The 17,848-nt window shown below is 38.9% G+C and overlaps 1 protein-coding gene across 7 annotated transcripts; it reads right to left on the bottom strand.

Annotated features, from left to right (window-relative positions):
* Nucleotides 1–987: 987 nt before the first annotated feature.
* Nucleotides 988–17,132, bottom strand: LOC310726667 (calpain-5). Of its 7 annotated transcripts, none has more exons than XM_083542408.1 (15): nucleotides 16,977–17,129; nucleotides 16,171–16,248; nucleotides 15,947–16,055; nucleotides 14,207–14,372; nucleotides 12,310–12,441; nucleotides 12,013–12,224; nucleotides 10,778–10,970; nucleotides 10,411–10,604; nucleotides 10,172–10,249; nucleotides 9,123–9,585; nucleotides 8,761–8,883; nucleotides 3,439–3,635; nucleotides 3,153–3,271; nucleotides 1,825–1,961; nucleotides 988–1,739 (listed from the first exon to the last, which is right to left on the bottom strand). In XM_083542408.1, exons 4-15 carry the CDS (start codon nucleotides 14,369–14,371, stop codon nucleotides 1,575–1,577), a joined length of 2,178 nt encoding a protein of 725 aa, XP_083398534.1. In that variant the 5' UTR covers nucleotide 14,372; nucleotides 15,947–16,055; nucleotides 16,171–16,248; nucleotides 16,977–17,129; the 3' UTR covers nucleotides 988–1,574. The 7 variants fall into 7 exon arrangements, with proteins under 7 accessions (XP_083398534.1, XP_083398535.1, XP_083398537.1 ...); XM_083542409.1 differs by having other exon boundaries at nucleotides 15,947–16,052; XM_083542411.1 differs by having other exon boundaries at nucleotides 16,949–17,128.
* Between the last annotated feature and the right edge of the window lie 716 nt (nucleotides 17,133–17,848).

Genomic DNA, 17,848 nt, shown 5'->3' with positions numbered 1-17,848 from the left:
TTTTTTTTTTTACAACATAATTTCATATGTGTTCTTTCATAGTTTGGATGTCTTCAGTAATAATGTACAATGTTGAATATAATAAAAATGAAGAAAAGCCACTTAAGAAGAGGGTGATTTGACTGTTAAATTTTGGACAGTTTAAAAGTTAAATTACCTCTTTACAAATGCTTATATGCACATTGTAGGTGTAAATGTATTTTGGCTTTTTTTTTTTTCATTGGACCAGTGATGAAATTTCCAAGTAGTTGCTTTTGTCAATGTGCCTACCTAATTCTGGCCATGTCACATTGTACCAAGATTTGTTTGAACTTGCTAACATTTCATGCTTTGTAAATGCTACTGTCAGTGCTACGCAATGCCTCAAGCCAAACTGCATAACAAGACCAACAGGTTTCCGTTTTTGTGTTTTGGTGTGTTATCACTGTGGTAGAAATACACACAAGATGGGCCAGAAATTCATCACAAGGCATTAAGCACTCATTCACCACAATCTGTGGTGCAATATGACATATAGCATATATACTCTAAATGTCAAAGTACCTACCTGTAAGTAGACATAAAGAGAAAATGCACAGAAACTTAGAGAGTATCCTGGACCTTTAAAGTGACACTGCCACCTACTACATAATAATGTATGCAAAATCAAATATTTAATTATTATAATTTTTTATTTTTTTTTTTATATTTGAATAGATGTGTAAAAAAAGTATTTTTTTTTTATATATCATACTGGATGAGAAACTTTGAAGCTTACTGAGGTTTAAGAATTAAAGGTAACAGATTTATTTATTTATTTATTTTTTACAAATATGGTACATCAGAGGTAGCGATGCCCAAGTTTGGTTGTGTAGCTCAACGTATTTAAAAGAGTTCAAAGATAAGAAATGGAAATCTATGTTCTTTTTTATGCACGTGTTTATCTCATTTGTACACGACAAGTATGCCAAGTATGTATTGCACTCAAATTTTAAGAATAACTGATTCTTTGAGTAAACACACCTTTATTCAGAAAAAAACATAAATGATGATGTTGTTTAAAAATTTATTAAAAACAAACAGATCTGCTAAACAGTAATTATGAAAGTTTTTAGAGGCCTGGTTACATAAACACTATTATCAACAGAAACAGCGTCCTAAAATAAATGAAAATGTTTTCTTTTAATATCTGACCAGCAGATAACTATGCTACCTCACCTAAGTGTTACATTTATGAAGCCTAGAACACATTAACAAGAGCCCTTTTACTGTCTTTGGACTAATGAGACATGCACCAATGATCTACAACATTTTCATTGACTACAATTTTCCTGTCAGCCTAAGGCCAGGCTGACCTACATTCCTGCCTTACAATTTCAACAAAAAACATGACGCTTACACATTCATTATAGAATACCTGCTTTTATATTTAACAAAAGGAGCAGGTCTCCTGTCCATTTATTAGCAGACAAGTGCATGACAACACCAGACTCTTAAGTAGAAACTTGCAAATGTCTGGTCCCAAGCTGGCTTTTCTAGTCTGTTATTAGATTTTTGTAATAGCCTAGTTCCACTGTATAAGTGAATAAAAAAAGTCATAATTCTGTCAGGCACTGACTTGTGGAAGTCTCTACGTAAATGCACCCACGAGACTGACCACCTTGCAGTTCAATCACTCTGGTCCGTCCATGTTCACTGGCCCCTGTTTGAAAATTAGCTCTTCCCAGGAAGGAGTCAAATAGCAAACCTCTTCCCCATATCTGGATGTATACAAAACACACAGAATGTTTAAGCTTTCCTTATTATTGTCACTTTAGATTGAATTTATAAAGAATCTTATCAGACCTCTATGCAGATTTTCCTCCTAGGTTTCCTTCTGTAGAAAATGGCTTTAGTGTTAAATTCAGGACTTCCATCTTTTTTAAAGACACGTGTCCGTATAGTGTACTCCTCACACTTTATGAGAGCATATACATCTGGAGCTGTAAGGAAAAAAAATATGATCAGACATTAAAAGAAAATATTCATACAGATGCGTTTAAATCAAGATTTTCAAGAAGTATTTTGTTTTTAAGGACTAGCCAAGAAATTTTATTAATCAATCAACAGCTAAGGACAGCGGGTGCCAGTGTCAGTAAAGAAATGTAAGGGCACACCAAGGGATTTTGCAATCACAGTTTTTCTCAGTTGCTTTGGGGCATTTCTCCAATTATTCTTAATAATTGCAAACCAGTAAGTACATTTCTCAAAACAAATGTACAAACAGCACAACACATTGGATTTCTTGCAAAAGCCTGTACTTTTTTCCAAATCCTAAGTTCATCTCTCAAAAGTAAGTATTTGTGTTGATGTACATACCATATCATTGCCAACAGAATAACAGTCCTTTTGTCATTGTTTACAAACAAGATTGTCAAAATGTTTAGTCGTGTTGTCAGTAGGAAGCACATGTTTTCAGTATTTCCGGATGTAAACTACGGTTTGGATTACAATGATTGGAAGTGACAAGGCTGAATTTCTTCAGTATGGCTGATATGAAATTTAGACAATACTGTATGTGGGATATTGATTGGAAGAGACTGGACAGGATTCACACTTTTACTGTACTGTACTAGTGTTCGTTCGTTTCCTTCTTGTTCATCCAATTTCAGATATTGTAATTCCATGTTTGACTCTGTCTGTATATTCTCACCTATTACTACTATATTCACTGCTGACCTACTGTAGAGGACTAGTTGATCATTGGTTGATCTGAATCATCTGCACAATTCAATTCAAGAAACATTTACAAAAAGTTTAGATTCAGGTGAAAACCAGAATAATATATATTGATCAACATGATTATAAACGAATGTGGGAAACAGCAGACAAATGTTCACTATCAAATGATGAATGTAACATAGTATTCGCAATTTGCTCAAACACAATGAGAAATGCTTTTATGATGTGTACAAGTGACTACATGAGGATTAACAAGTACTTATGCAAAAGGGCGTGTCTTTAATTTTACTTTATTATTATTTTATTTATAATTAGTGTCCGATAGTCTTTTCCAAAATCAGGAACAACAATAAACACTGCTATAAGTATTTCAGTTACCTGTATAAATTATATTAAGAGAAACAAAGTGTTCTTGTATAACAATAGTATTGTGTATCTAAACTTGTATTAACCTGGCTGTTTGGGCTTGTTAAATGTGGAGGCTCTGTGAAGGTGCACTGTAACAACAGCACATGGCTGAGGCATACAACACTGCCACAGGGAGGGAGCAGGTACCTCCTCTTTCAGCTCCCTACAGAAAGAGAGAGCAGTGGATTTTACAGTCTTATAGCTTTCATTGCAGGAAAGCCATTGTTAAAGCATTGTGTAGCTTTATAAAATATTGAACTGCTGATGTAATATGTGGATACATTTTTGACACACTCTGGTCCAGACTAGACATGGCCTGCAACATCTCACCTGAGTTTGACATGTGTGTGTGAGAAGAGGCGTAGAAGAAAGCGTCCAGTAAACCCAGGCTGGAAGGTGGTGGGTAGAAGGGCGTAGCGCCCAGGGTCAAGAGTTACACGCAGGGTAATACTACGTGAGTCCATGTAGACTGAACTGGCTGCCTGCTCATTAAAACACTGCACTCTACTCACACGGTTCATCTCGATCTGAAAGAGGAATACAAAAGAGAAAGACTATTTTGAACGCTAACATTACATTCATACAGTAGCAGCATATGACAGGATGACCTTGCCTTTTTGTTTCTTCTGTAAGTGCACGTGTTTTTGGAGACAGTGTCCATGCAACAAGCCAATTTATTAAAACAGTATTACACAAAATGTAATAAAGCAGAAATCTCTTTTCCTAAGTGCATTTGCTTCATATTTGGAACATACTTGTTTATTTGAACCTAACAAATCTGCAAATAAATTCTACACCAGGGGTCACCAACATGGTGCCCGCGAGCACAAGGTTGCCTGCAAGGGCCACATGAGTCACCCGCAGGCCTGTTCTAAAAATAGCTCACCATAGTCCCCGACTGCCACGCGATGCTGCAGAGGCATGTCAGCCAAGACAGCCCCACAACATCCAGAGACTTGAGAAACTCAGGGTGGATCTCATCCACCCCCGTTGCCTTGCCATCGAGGAGTTTTTTGACTACCTTGGTGACTTCAGCTTGAGTGATGAACGAGTCCACCTCTGAGCCCTTAGCCTCTGCTTCCTCAATGAAAGACGTGACGGCGGGATTGAGAAGATCCTCGAAGTATTCCTTCCACCGTCCAACGACCTCCCCAGGTGAGGTCAACAGCTCCCCACCTCTACTGTAAACAGCATTGTTAGGGCACTGCTCCCTTCTCCTGAGGCGCCGGACGGTTTGCCAGAATCTCTTCAAGGCCAGCCGATAGTCCTTCTCCATGGCCTCACCGAACTCCTCCCAGGCCCGAGTTTTTGCCTCCACAACCACCCGGGCTGCAGTTCGCTTGGCCTGCCGGTACCCGTCGGCTGCCTCAGGAGTCCCACAAGCCAACCAGGCCCAATAGGACTCCTTCTTCAGCTTGACGGCATCCCTTACTTCCGGTGTCCACCACCGGGTTCGGGGATTGCCGCCTCGACAGGCACCGGAGACCTTACAGCCACAGCTCCGAGCGGCCGCTTCGACAATGGAGGTGGAGAACATGGCCCACTCAGACTCAATATCTCCAGCCTCCCTCGGGATCCGGTCGAAGCTCCGCCGAAGGTGGGAGTTGAAGATCTCTCTGACAGGAGACTCGGCCAAACGTTCCCAGCAGACCCTCACAGTATGCTTGGGTCTGCCAAGTCTGTCCAGCTTCCTCCCCCGCCATCGGATCCAACCCACCACCAGGTGGTGATCAGTTGACAGCTCCGCCCCTCTCTTTACCCAAGTGTCCAAGACATACGGCCACAGGTCAGATGAAACGACCACAAAGTCAATCATAGACCTACGGCCTAGGGTGTCCTGGTACCACGTGTACTGATGGACACCCTTATGCTTGAACATGGTGTTCGTTATGGACAAACTGTAACTAGCACAGAAGTCCAATAACTGAACACAGCTCGGGTTCAGATCAGGGGGGCCGTTCCTCCCAATCACGCCCCTCCAGGTGTCACTGTCGCTGCCCACGTGGGCATTGAAGTCTCCCAGTAGAACGATGGAGTCCCCAGTCGGAGCACTTTCCAGCACCCCTCCCAGAGACCCCAAGAAGGCCGGGTACTCTACACTGCCGTTTGGCCCGTAGGCACACACGACAGTGAGAGACCTATCCCCGACCCGTACGCGCAGGGAAATGACCCTCTCATTCACCGGAGTAAACTCCAACACATGGCGGCTGAGCTGGGGGGCTATAAGCAAACCCACACCAGCCCGCCGCCTTTCACCATGGGCAACTCCAGATGCAAAGATGCAATGATGATAATTGCAAAAACTGTGCTTAAAGACGAGAAATATGGAACAGATGTAATCTCCACTCTCTCCGATGTCCAACTGTGGGCAACTACAATGGTATGAAGAGTGTCGGCTATGTCCGGGAACTTGGCCGATCAGCTGTACCGGGATCTGGCGAAGTGCAGGTGGTTTAGCATCCAGTGTGATGAGTCCATGGACAGCCGGATGGTGTTTGATGATTTCTCCACAAAAGAAGAACTTCTGACACTACTGCCCCTAAAGACAACTATGAGGGAAGTTGACATCTATAACGCGGTGAAGGAGTTTTTCACAGAGAAAAAAGTGCCGTTGGAAAAGCTGGTATGCTTTTCCAACTACCGACGGGGCTCCTGCTACGATTGGCCGACATACAGGATTTATCACTCACAGTAAAGGTGTCCCACAGTTCCCAAATTTCATGCATTACCACTGCATCATTCACCAGCAAACATTATGCATTGTAGTGGATAATTTGTTAAAAATTGTTAGTGGCTAGTGAAAATGTTGTAGAAGTGATCATTTGAAAATGTAAATACTTGCAGAGATTTATATAAATAAAGTTTTGCATATTGATATTTATCTGTTACCTACCTTGTTAAATCATTGTTGATAATTATTGTGAGAAATCATTAACATGATCAGTGTCTTCACATGCATATCACAAATATCATTCATTATAAATAACATATATTTAAAGGTAAATTGAGCAAATTTGTATTCAAACTAGTAGACCTTCACATTAATGAACCCAAGAAGTAGCTCTCAGATTCAAAAAGGTTGGTGACCCCTGTTCTATACTATATGAACAAAAAGTATTGGGACACCTGATCTTTCTTGCCAGAACTGTTAGCACAAAGCTGGAGGCACACAATTGTATAGGATGTCTTTGGACGCTTTATAATAAAGTTTTGTGTTCACTTGAACTTGGAAACCCAATCCTGTTCCAGCATGGCAATGCCCCTGTACACAAAGTGAAATCCATGAAAATGTGGTTTACATGCTTTGGAGCAGAGGTGGGAATTAACGAAGTACAAATACATCATTAATTTACTTAAGTAGATGTTTCTGGTATCAGAACTTTACTTCAACATTTATTTTTCTTTTTTACTTTTACTCGTTAAATTTTTACACAAATATCTGTACTTTCTACTTCTTGCATTTTCAAAACAGGCTTGTTACTTTAGTTTTAATCTATTTGGTAAAATGTAAATATTTTTTCTACACTGCGTGCCATTTTCATCCTATCAACCTATTTCGTCATTACGTGGCTCTCACACACCACAGATGTAGGCTAGTTTATTAAGTTAACAATGAGCAAGGCAGAAGGCAACAAGAAGTCTGGGGTTAACATGGACGAGACAGAGGGAGTCAGCGATGTAAACAAGACTGAGAACAGAGACATTACTGATCATCATCATCTTTTCTCTGCTTGTGTTCTCTCCTCTACAGGCTCTTCTCAACCTGCTCCCTATTCTTACACAAATCACAATATTATCCACAAACATCATAGTCCAGGGAGACTCATGTCTGACCTCGTCTGTCAACCTGTCCATCACCACTGCAAACGGAAAAGACTCAGAGCCGATCCTTGATGCAGTCTAACCTCCACTTTGAACCAGTCTGTCGTTCCTACTACACACTTCACTGCTGTCACACTATCTTCATACATGTCCTGCACCAACCTCACATACTTCTCTGACACACCTGACTTCCTCATACAATATTCCTCTCTTGGCACCCTGTCGTACGCTTTCTATAAATCCACAAACACACCTTCTCTATACTTCAACATTCTCAAAGCAAATACTGCATCTGTGGTGCTCTTCCTCGGCATAAAACCATACTGCTCACAGATGGTCACCTCTTCTCTCTTTTACTACTCTTTTCCATAACTTCATGGTGAGACTGATCAACTTAAATCCCCTACTTAATTACTGCAGGTCTGCAAATCTTCCTTATTCTTTAAGATCGGTACCAGCACACTCCTTCTTTATTCCTCAGGCATCCTCTCACATTCCAAACTCTTGTTAAACAATCTTGTTAAAAACTCCACTGCCATCTCTCCTGAACATCTCCATGCTTTTACCGGTACGTCATCTGGTCCAACCGACTTCCCACTCTTAATCGATGCTCTCACTTCCTCCTTACTAATCATATCCACTTCCTGCTTCACCAACTCCACACCACCTAACCTTTTCTCTCTCTCTCTCTCTCTCTCTCTCTCTCTCTCTCTCTCTCTCTCTCTCTCTCTCTCTCTCTCTCACTTTCCTCGTTCATTAGCTGCTCAAAATACTCCCTCCATCTTCTCAACACACTCTCCTCACTGGTCAACACATTTTCATCTTCATCCTTTATTGCTCTAACTTGTAGCACATCCTTCCCAGCTCGGACCCTCTGCCTAGTCAATCGGTATAAATCCTTTTCTCCTTCCTTAACTTCTCATACAGCTCCTCATATGCCTTTTCTTGGCTTTCACCACATCCCTCTTCACCTGCTGCCAAATCAATTGTACTCCTGCCTACTTTTCTCATCACTCTGTCGATCCCAATTCTGCCAACCTCTTTCTCCTTATGCTCTCCTGCACTTCCTCATTCCACCACCACTTCTCTTTGTCTTCCTTTTTATTTCCAGATGTCACAACAAGTACCTTTCTAGCTGTCTCCCTTATCACTTCTGCAGTAGTGACCCAATCATCCAGCACCTCGTCACCACCACAGTAAAGGATGTGTGTACTTTTGCAGCCTCTGATTTGGAGAGGAAGATCTTGAGTGGCCTGATATAGAGATCTGATCTCAAACCTACTGCACAACATTGGGATGCATTGCAACACTGACTGCACTCCAGGCCTCCTCTACGACATCAGTACTTGACTTTACAAACACAGTTATGGCTGATGAACACAAATGTCCACAACCCACTGGCGGGCGGTCAGGGCCGGCAAAGCCTTCTCTGCTGGCCTAAACACTATCAGAAGCACTGACCTACATTTACAACCTGAATTCTAATATTTGCTCTTTGAAATTGTATTAATTTATTCCCAACAGTTTATTCTCTTAATTTCATAGCATTTCTCTTAGCTGCTCTGCTTCCAATACGTTAGATTTTTTGTCCAATCAGAATTCAGCCCCTATTTGCTGCCATGTCAATCTAATCTGCCCAGGGCCTGCAAAGTCTGGCCTTTTTACCATAGTCTCCTTAATAAATTGCTTTGTTTCTTTAACCAATCAGATTTCAAATTCACCCCACAGGGCCAGCTAGCTTAGCATACTTATGACCAGGTGTCCACAAACCTTTGGCAATATAGTGTTTGTCTATAAGTGATTCCAGTAGCAGTAACAGACTGCTCTTACCCTTAGCACCTCAAAGCCAATTGGGAGATTTTCCCCTCCTCCTTCCCTCCGTTTCATCCTTCGGTCTTCTTGTTGCAGGCAAATGAGCACCTCATCCCCCTCTCCTCCCAAATCGAACATGAACTGAAGGAGATAAGTTTTGGAACAGAAGGTAACATCTAGCACATTTTTTGCTATACATATGATGTAACAAAACATAATTCCAAGCACGCTATTGTTAAAGTGCATTCAGAAAATATATTGGGAGAGAGTACGTGAGAATGAGAGTACCTCATTTAAGAGTGTTTTATATGGCATCAGTCTAACTTTCATTGTTTTTAATCTTTCTTTCAATTCGGCTATGTTAAAAAAGTCTGCTGTACCTGAGGATTATGAAGAAATGTCTCTCTGTGGTTAATACATCCACCACACCTACTTCTCTTGTCCATCTCTTTCTCCCATCTTTCATCCACCACTCTTGCCTCATTTCCCTGAAATTCGTCTTCATTCTTCTTTGTTGTTCTCTCTCCACTTTGTGTTGGCCCAGGTTTCTTCTCGATTACTATGTGGTCCCTTCTTTCATGCAGCTGCCTTTCACTTAGTCTCTCTTCTTGCCTGTCTCCTCTTGGGACAGCAACTGGAAGAGCCCGTCGGGAACTTGAGGAGACCTCCTTGGTGTTGAAGGATCTAGAAGCAGATGGTCTTGCTAAGTGTACAGGAGCATGAGTCCACTCTCCAGTACAATGAGTCTCTCTCCAGTGACCCCAATGCCAGAACAAGCATCGTTCCACCAGCCTGCACACCACCATATCTGTGAAGTAGTGGCAGAAGTCTTCAAACTCCATCCTGGTAAGAGAAACACACAAAGGTCTGCCATAACCTAGAATATATTATCAAGTTGTGATTTTTGTAAATTAAAGAGAAATACTTTAAATCAGAAATGCAATACCACTTTTTAGAATAAAAGTACATTGTTTTTTTTTCCCACTTGCCGATATCAACACTAATACTGATTCCCAAAATATGTAAAAACTATGCATTAAGAAATCAGGAGAGTCATGGAACATTTTACTGATTTCTGAGTTCTAGTTATGCTGGTTGCTGCAATGAGCTGCTAGCAGTAAATTCTTCATGATGAGTTTAATTTTAGCATTAAAGGAGGTTGAAGTGAGCGTGCAGGGAAGTAACAGTTAGCTACTAATCAAACCTTGAATCAGACTTTATATGCAAACAACAGTGAGAAAGAGCAAATAAAAAGAATGTGCTCCTACATCTGAGATGTTCAATGCAATCTCACTTCACTAATCCGGAGAAATTGTTTGACTACAGTATAAGTAAACAAGTACAGCATCTGACCGTATACCAGGATGTATTGGTGCAAGCCCTACTTCAAATTCTTATTTCTGTAGAAAACAGCCACTTAATTTGTTACCAAAATTCTCCCACATCTCTGGCAATCAGCCCCATCTTCTCTCTCTCGAAGCGGCCCACCTGCTGCCATTGAAGTGACCTGCAGGTGGTGCCAAAACATACAAATTACTGAGAACACACAACTGCGCAAATATAAATGTACTTGTGTCATATCAGAATAAGGACCATTGAAATTATAATTTCCTTTTTTATCATTAGCGTTTTCAACAAAACATATCTACATGATAGGTAACTTATTACCCCTGACTCCAAGTTCCTGTCCAGTCTGCTGTGCCCCATGGGTTTCTCATGCGCACCATGTACAGCCTTGATGTTCCACAAACAGCTAGCATATTTTCCCCAACTCGGATCTTCTTAAATGCTGTTACCCCATATGCGTGACCCTTCACTAAACCACATTCCAGCACAGATTCAATCTGCTCTCCTTCTGCTGGCTGCAAAAATACAGACAGAGAAATCAAATAGGACTTTAGAGGTCTAAATATTAAGGTTGACTGTGTTTTAAATTTGGGTAAGTTAATTGGGTGCTCTGGCCTACACATGGCATTGTATATGTAGAGTCCTTTAGAAATATGTAGAGTCCATTATTATTTGTAATTTTTTTTACCCGTATGGAGCATGTGATGAGAGCTTTACACATGTGTGCTCTGGACAGTGTCTGAAAGAGCGCTCTCCTTTGGTCGCTATGTTGACTCAAAGTCTTTCCATCTAAACTCAGTGGTTCAGATACTCCTCCAGTAAAATCTACCAGAGCTTCTGCAGTGTTTCCACCCTCTAGGGCTTCATAACAGCCATTTAGCCTAAAAAGATAAGAATCAGAGAAAACACATTACTGTTGCAATAAAAATTCTGGCAATAAAATGTACACTATATATATATATATATATATATATATATATATATATATATATATATATATATATATATATATATATATATATATATATATATAAATATATATATTTTTTTTTTTTTTTTTTTTTATTATTTTTTTTTTATTATTATTATTATTTTTTTTTTATTATTTATATATATTTTTATTTATTTATTTTTTTTATGGTGTATCACCTGAATAGGTGAAAAAAAATTATACCCTTTCTGAACTAAAAAAAAAACATCCCTTACACATGACCTACAAATATCAACCCTCAACTCTGTGGTTAAAAACTGGTCAGAGATAATGTAAAGCATGCAAAAATCATATTCCAAATTCACGTCCTGTTATAAATAGTATATAAAAAAGTATATATAATAAAAAATAACAAAGTGTCAATTGAATGATTTTTGGCAAAAATGATTTAGACACCAGACTATCACACCAATTCTCATACCATATTCATGTTTTTTGCCATACTGAAGCAAACAATAGATTTAAATGTCTTTGCATTCTGTAGCTTAAAGTTATTCCTTCAATGGAAATAAGCGGCCTAGCCTAGCCAGTTTCAGCATGACAATCACCCACGCACAAAGTGAGGATCATGATGATATGGATCGCCAAGAATGTTGTGAAAGAACTCGTGGCCTCCTCACCCAAAATCAGTGCCTGAACTTTCTACAGCTCTTGTGGTGGAATGAGCAAAAATCAACACAACCACACTTAAATATCTTTTTGAGCCTTTGCAGAATAGATAAGTATGTTCTAGAAGCACATATATTATGATTGTTATGATTATGTCTCCAGATAATATAAGCCATATAGTGTATATATTCATTCATAGAACAAATAAACAATTCTATTGACAAATAAAACATTTTAGTAGTATAATAATTTCTTTATTTACTGTACAGTTCATCATTTTTTCTTTCTTTTTTTTTGGAATCTATCCTTCTAGCATTTCATACTTGGCATAAGCTTTCTCCAGCAGGGCGCTCCAAAACTCTCGTGGTGTGGCTGAGCGACAGAAGAGCAGAGTTCCATCTTCACTGACTGGTAAGCGATCATCCACCACCACATCCATCCACTGACCCAAACGCCAGAAGCGAAAGTGAAAAATTCCTGCATACAGGTGTGGTCGCTTCGGGTTCCACTCCTGCTCCGTGTGATCTGGGATGACCTGGGAAAGGATATCATGTGTAGGGAGAAGTAATTAATGATAAACTCTTTCTTCTTTTTCTTAACCTTTCCTTTCACATACACACCTTCTTCCAAAGCGATGGCTCTGTTGCAAGACAGGAAGTAGCTGCCACCATCCAGCAGTTCCCCAAACTGCCCTGGTGAAGATCTCTGGTACTGATTCCATCCACAAAAAGTCTTGGGTCTTTACACATTTCCTGAACCACAGAAAGAGAGAGGTAGATAAAAATTTACAACTGAAACTTGAAATCATCATGTAATTATTTGTCAATCATAAAAATGAACTATTGACCCAAAACTGTCGATTAGATTTAGCAAAATTTCAATAGGCATTATTAACATTCCTAATTATTGTGCTTGAGTTTTGTGGGCATTTGCATGAGAGAGTCAAATACAGATATGTATGTATATAAATGAGTAGAAGAGAGAAGTACCATCAGCCAGGACCTGTTCATTTATGCACTGACATTGGATCCTGTCTTCAAGTATTGCCTGGTGTCAAGTTAATGATGCCAGACAGACAAAATTTCATACAATATAATTTACATGCATTTGGTTGCACACTGTGCAATATATAGTCCAAAGATTTTTAGATTATTATGTATCAGTAATGTTACATTGTGCTTGTCAGCATGTTAATCCACTTAAAAACAGGTGACAAATCATTTAACATAAACTAATATTTCTGTCATAGACACTGCGGTAAAGGCTGCATTTAACCTATGCTCAGTGCTCCATTGATTATTTAACAGAGAAATGCTAATAATATGATTATTCCACTCTTTTTATTTTCTTCAGTGATCAAAGTTGTTGCCCTTTAGCTCAAGTATCGAGTTTCAAGTTGATATCAGTTAACCACTGTATCAGACAATGTTGTCTTTGGATCCTCTGTCTATCCCAATATTATGATATGCAGTAGATGCTGAAATGATTAGCTTTATTTAGATTTTTTTTAAAATTAGCTCTATTTAGCAAACCAAATATCCCAAAAGAGTGTTTTGCTTAATGTTTTTTATGGTGAAAAATACTGCAAAGGAGAACATTTAAGTAACTTGAGATAATATTATGAAACCTTTTGTTAATACATAGTTAGATGCATGTTGTAGCCTTCTAGACTGCTGTCACATAATGCTAGCTAGTGACATTATTTCATAACCATTAGCGCTGGTTAATAATAATAATAATACATTCTTTGCACAACAGAAATTTAAATTTAGAACCTTTATGATGATTAGTGGCAAAGAGTCTTTGGCCAGACTATTACATTATCTAACCTCTCAAGCTAGCTGCTCAAGCTAGCTATCTGTTTGTGGTTTGGGTATGAGTGGTTATCTTTAGGCATTTTTAAACCTCACCTCGAGCTCTACAGCCCCACACAGACAGCTTGTCTACTGCTCCATTTCACTGGTTACCCTTTAGCTGGTGCAGTCACTATTTTAATCACTGTCAATTATTTTTTACAGCATATCCAAAGCAAATCTTGGTAATGCCTGTGACGCCAACCACACGACAGACACACTTTCAAGGTTTCGAATTGCAATGAGCTGATGCCTCGTCAACATTAAAAAGGCCATTACTTAAACATAAATGCAACAACATGAATGACTGTGCAACCACAATTAGACCGCCAATAGCTAGATATCCAAAGACAGGAGAACTTTATGCACTTTATTGCTGGCCATTTACAGTCCAAAGAAATGGTAGCAACAACTCAGTTTTGACAAGATGATGGTTCTCTCTTAGAGAGCGAAATGATGTCAGTGGTTTCATACCGGGTATTCTTCTTGGTTCTTGGTATTCTGGATATTCTAATCCATATTCCAGTAGACATGGTGAATACAACTGTACTAACGACTGTACTAGTGGTTTCCCATGATGCCAAGTAAAACTTCAGCTTAACTCTATTTTTAGGTTAAGATTAATTTATTGTCTATTTAATAATAACGTTGTGATTTTTCTCACCCGTGGTCTTTTCCATGTGAGTCCTGGAGGGGGTGTTCTCTTGTAGAACAGTGACTGATTACAGGCAGGAAAGTGTGGGTCTTTAAAAAGAGCTCCATGCCGCAAACATGCTCGCTTCAGCTTGTGATAGTTCTGACTATGAAACTGAAAAACTCTCTCTGGCATCCTGCAATGGATATAGTGACAACAAGGCAAAAAGACACTGCAAATAACGCAAACCAGATCCACACACACACACACACACACACACACACACACACACACACACACACACACACACACACACACACACACACACACACTTTAATACTCTCATAAACATGTCTAAACCCCCAGCAAATGAATTTACCAGTAAACTTTTTCAAGGAGAGTTTGATTTCAGACTAATGGCTTTGAGAGTACCAAAGCAGAATACTTTTAAGTGTATTTTAAATCAATCAATCAATTAATCAATCAATCAATCGATTAATCTATAATTAAATAAACAAAATAAATAAAATGTTTGTGTTCTTTGGTTTGGCATTAAATCTTTCATTATGATTTCTTGATTTGACCTAATTCTAATTGGAGAAATATTATATATCACTATGTTTTACACATTTAAGAGCTTAGAGCTTATTGTGTTTACAAATATAAAACAATAATTTTAAGTCTTAATAAAGTATTTGGTGGAAAGTTTCTACAGTACCTTTTTTTCAACTTTATTTTGTTAATTTTTCCAACACTATTTATTAGTAGAAACTCATGGTTGATTTGATTAATTGTGCACCATTTGTGCACCATCAGAGCTATATACTGAATTATGGATAGTTAATTGAAGGCAGCTTTGGTTCAGAGTGACCATTTTAGCAGTTAAGGATTTTGTCAGGGTCTAAGGGACAGGCCTGGGGCCAGGAGTCAGCGTCAGAATATGATCTAGCACTGCATCTGTGTCAGTGTATATGCCAGGATAATTTGTGGGTCCAAGAGTGCATACAAATACCACATAGGCCATCACTAACCCCACATACACTTCCAACAAACCAGCCAACCTATTTACAGACAAACAGCATGAAATGCCTGCTTCCACGCTCACTGTAATACACAGTGACAAACTTACTTCAGATACTGTTATTAATCACACCAACACATTCAGGTTATGTTTTGGCAAGCAATAAAGACACTAAAGACAATTAGAGTCTTTAGTGCCTTTTTACATTTTAATATAATATATATGGAGAGTTGATGTATAGAGGAGTATATATATATATATATATATATATATATATATATATATATATATATATATATATATATATATATATGAAACCGTTAAAAAAAATTCAAGAATGTTGTTAAAAATAAAAGAATTATAATAAAACATATAAGGCAAATGTATGTAATAAAAGTATTTAATATTTAGACCCATTTTTTATTTTACAGGAATATATATATATATATATACGTGAGTAAATAAGTAAGTAGTTAAAACAATGGCATGAGTGGCAACAGCTATCAGGATCCCCTAATTGTACAGAATAGCCTTTTTGAGACAATAAAATGGTTATGTCAGAAGGAACGTTCCTGGTAAAGAGAAAAGCTGCCGAATTGAAACTGGCACTTTCAAGCAAACATATTTCCCCCAATATGATCAGTTCTATGCACTGATCATTGCACATAAACAATAAACTAACAATTAATAATTATTGGTACATGAATACATTATAAAAAGGAGCCTTGAAACAAAAACTGAACACTCACCCTTTTCCCTTGTCTCAATGACTTTGCCCCGTCAGCGTGATCTCCCAAAGCCATCAACATACGATCATCGGCTTGTCTTTAACATCGTGCCATGTTAATGAAGCATCTGCTGATAAGAATGAAACACTCAACAACACACTAACTATATTTCAGCTGATCTATGTACATGACAGGGAAACTGAAGGAGAGAGGTTGAAGAGCAACAAGTGTTTCCTTTCAGATACCTGTCTGCTCGCTGTCACCGTGACAACCAGATCCTGAGCATTAGACCAAGTGGTAATTCTTCTGAATGGAATGGTGTCCTGGCAGGAGAATACAGCCCTGTGTATAACTACATCTCTGCTGTGAGACAGTTACGAAACTCAGGCGCCTGATTACTTGAGACATGTGGCTTTCCAAGGTGTATTTTATGTTGCCTTAAATCTTACACCAAACTCAGACAGGTCATACACATAGAAGAGACATAAGTCTGAACCTTAGAACTTTGACACTAATTTGTAAAGTTCACACAGTGTGTCCATCACCAACAGGGGGGATCTGCACATGCAATTGTAACATCATCCCTTCTTTCACACTATCTCAATTAATAATGCATGAGTTACAGGTGGCAAAGTGACTAATATATTTTACTATATCGAGGTATAGCCCAGCTGTACTGTGTCAGTATTTCGCAATAATGAAAATCATGAAAATACAAAAACAAACCTATAACCTGTTCTCGAAAGCATGCACTATTTAAAGTGGCGTACAGACCATGTACGTGGGTCGTGCGCTCTGCTCCTGGTATTAATGATCTAAACTTGCACACTGTCATAGTGCATTTTCATGTCCTCTTGATGACCTGAAGCAATGTGCTGACCAAGATCTTCCTTCTCCTTAAGCAGCCGCTTATAGTCCATAACTCACTTTAAAGACACACACACACACACACACACACACCAGCACCTCCTTCACCCCTTCGTCCATTTGGCATGGAGCAATCCCCACCCCTGGCATACTCACATACAAACAAATGCAAAGTCACACTTACGTCTTTCTCACTTTTTCTTGTCTGCTCGTTCATTCACCAATCGTCCCTGTCTGTTTTTCTCATCCACACTGTCCTGGCAAATTCATCATGCCGTATCTGTTGTCATTAAGCGCGTGGCAGTGACACCTGAGTCCTGCGGCGGCCTCTAGTCATGCAAACACACACACACACATGTATTACTATTTTTGCGGGGTATTGCGGGGCATTTGGAAATAAAGTTAAAATAACAGCTGCCCAGGCATTTGCCAAACATCTGACTGAAAACTGTCATGTCCCTGTCATTCCCCTCTTAGGACTGACTGACTGACTGACTGACTATCTATCTATGTCTGTCTGTCTGTCTGTGTGTGTGTGTGTGTGTGTGTGTGTGTGTGTGTGTTCAGTTCTGCATGGTGGTCTGGGAAATTATATTGCCATACTGTCAAATTGTAAAAATATTCTATAATGGGGATCAATATCTAGAGGTCTTTTTGAAGCAAAAGCTTCATGATTTTTCAGAACCAGGAGTAAATATATAGTGATCCTGTTCCAAATTCACTGAGGGAGATCATGGCAATCCCTGTATGAAGAAACCACACTTATTTGGCATTCTTCCATACATATGATAGCATTCACCCTGGAGTTTATTCACCTCCCCACTTAACCAACATGCAGACAGACACCAAGATTAGAATGTAAACTTTATTTAAATGGTAAAAAATACATTTATGTTTTCTAAAAGTACTGATTGTTGTTTGCATTGAAGAATTGAGTAACACTGACCTCCAATGGATTTTCCCGGGTGGCTAGACATGTATTACTAGAACTATTTTATCATTTTATTTCTATTAAGTTTTTATTACAGCTGACATGGAAAAGCAAAAAGCTCAAAA

This window comes from Silurus aristotelis (assembly GCF_946808225.1).
Source record: "Silurus aristotelis genome assembly, chromosome: 5".
NCBI classification, from domain to species: Eukaryota; Metazoa; Chordata; class Actinopteri; order Siluriformes; family Siluridae; genus Silurus; species Silurus aristotelis.
The sequence above is the reverse complement of the archived record's forward strand: the minus strand, read 5'-3'. Positions and strand labels throughout refer to the sequence as shown.

Excerpts from the sequence above, each read along its gene's own strand:
- LOC310726667 (XM_083542413.1), bottom strand. The coding sequence starts at position 14,371 with ATGCCAGAGAGAGTTTTTCAGTTTCATAGTCAGAACTATCACAAGCTG. Across the intron at positions 3,636-8,760 it reads TTGGCTTTGAGGTGCTAAGG|ATCGAGATGAACCGTGTGAG; the intron begins GTAAGAGCAGTC and ends TTCCTCTTTCAG. Across the intron at positions 1,962-3,152 it reads TAACAAGCCCAAACAGCCAG|CTCCAGATGTATATGCTCTC; the intron begins GTTAATACAAGT and ends TTTTCCTTACAG.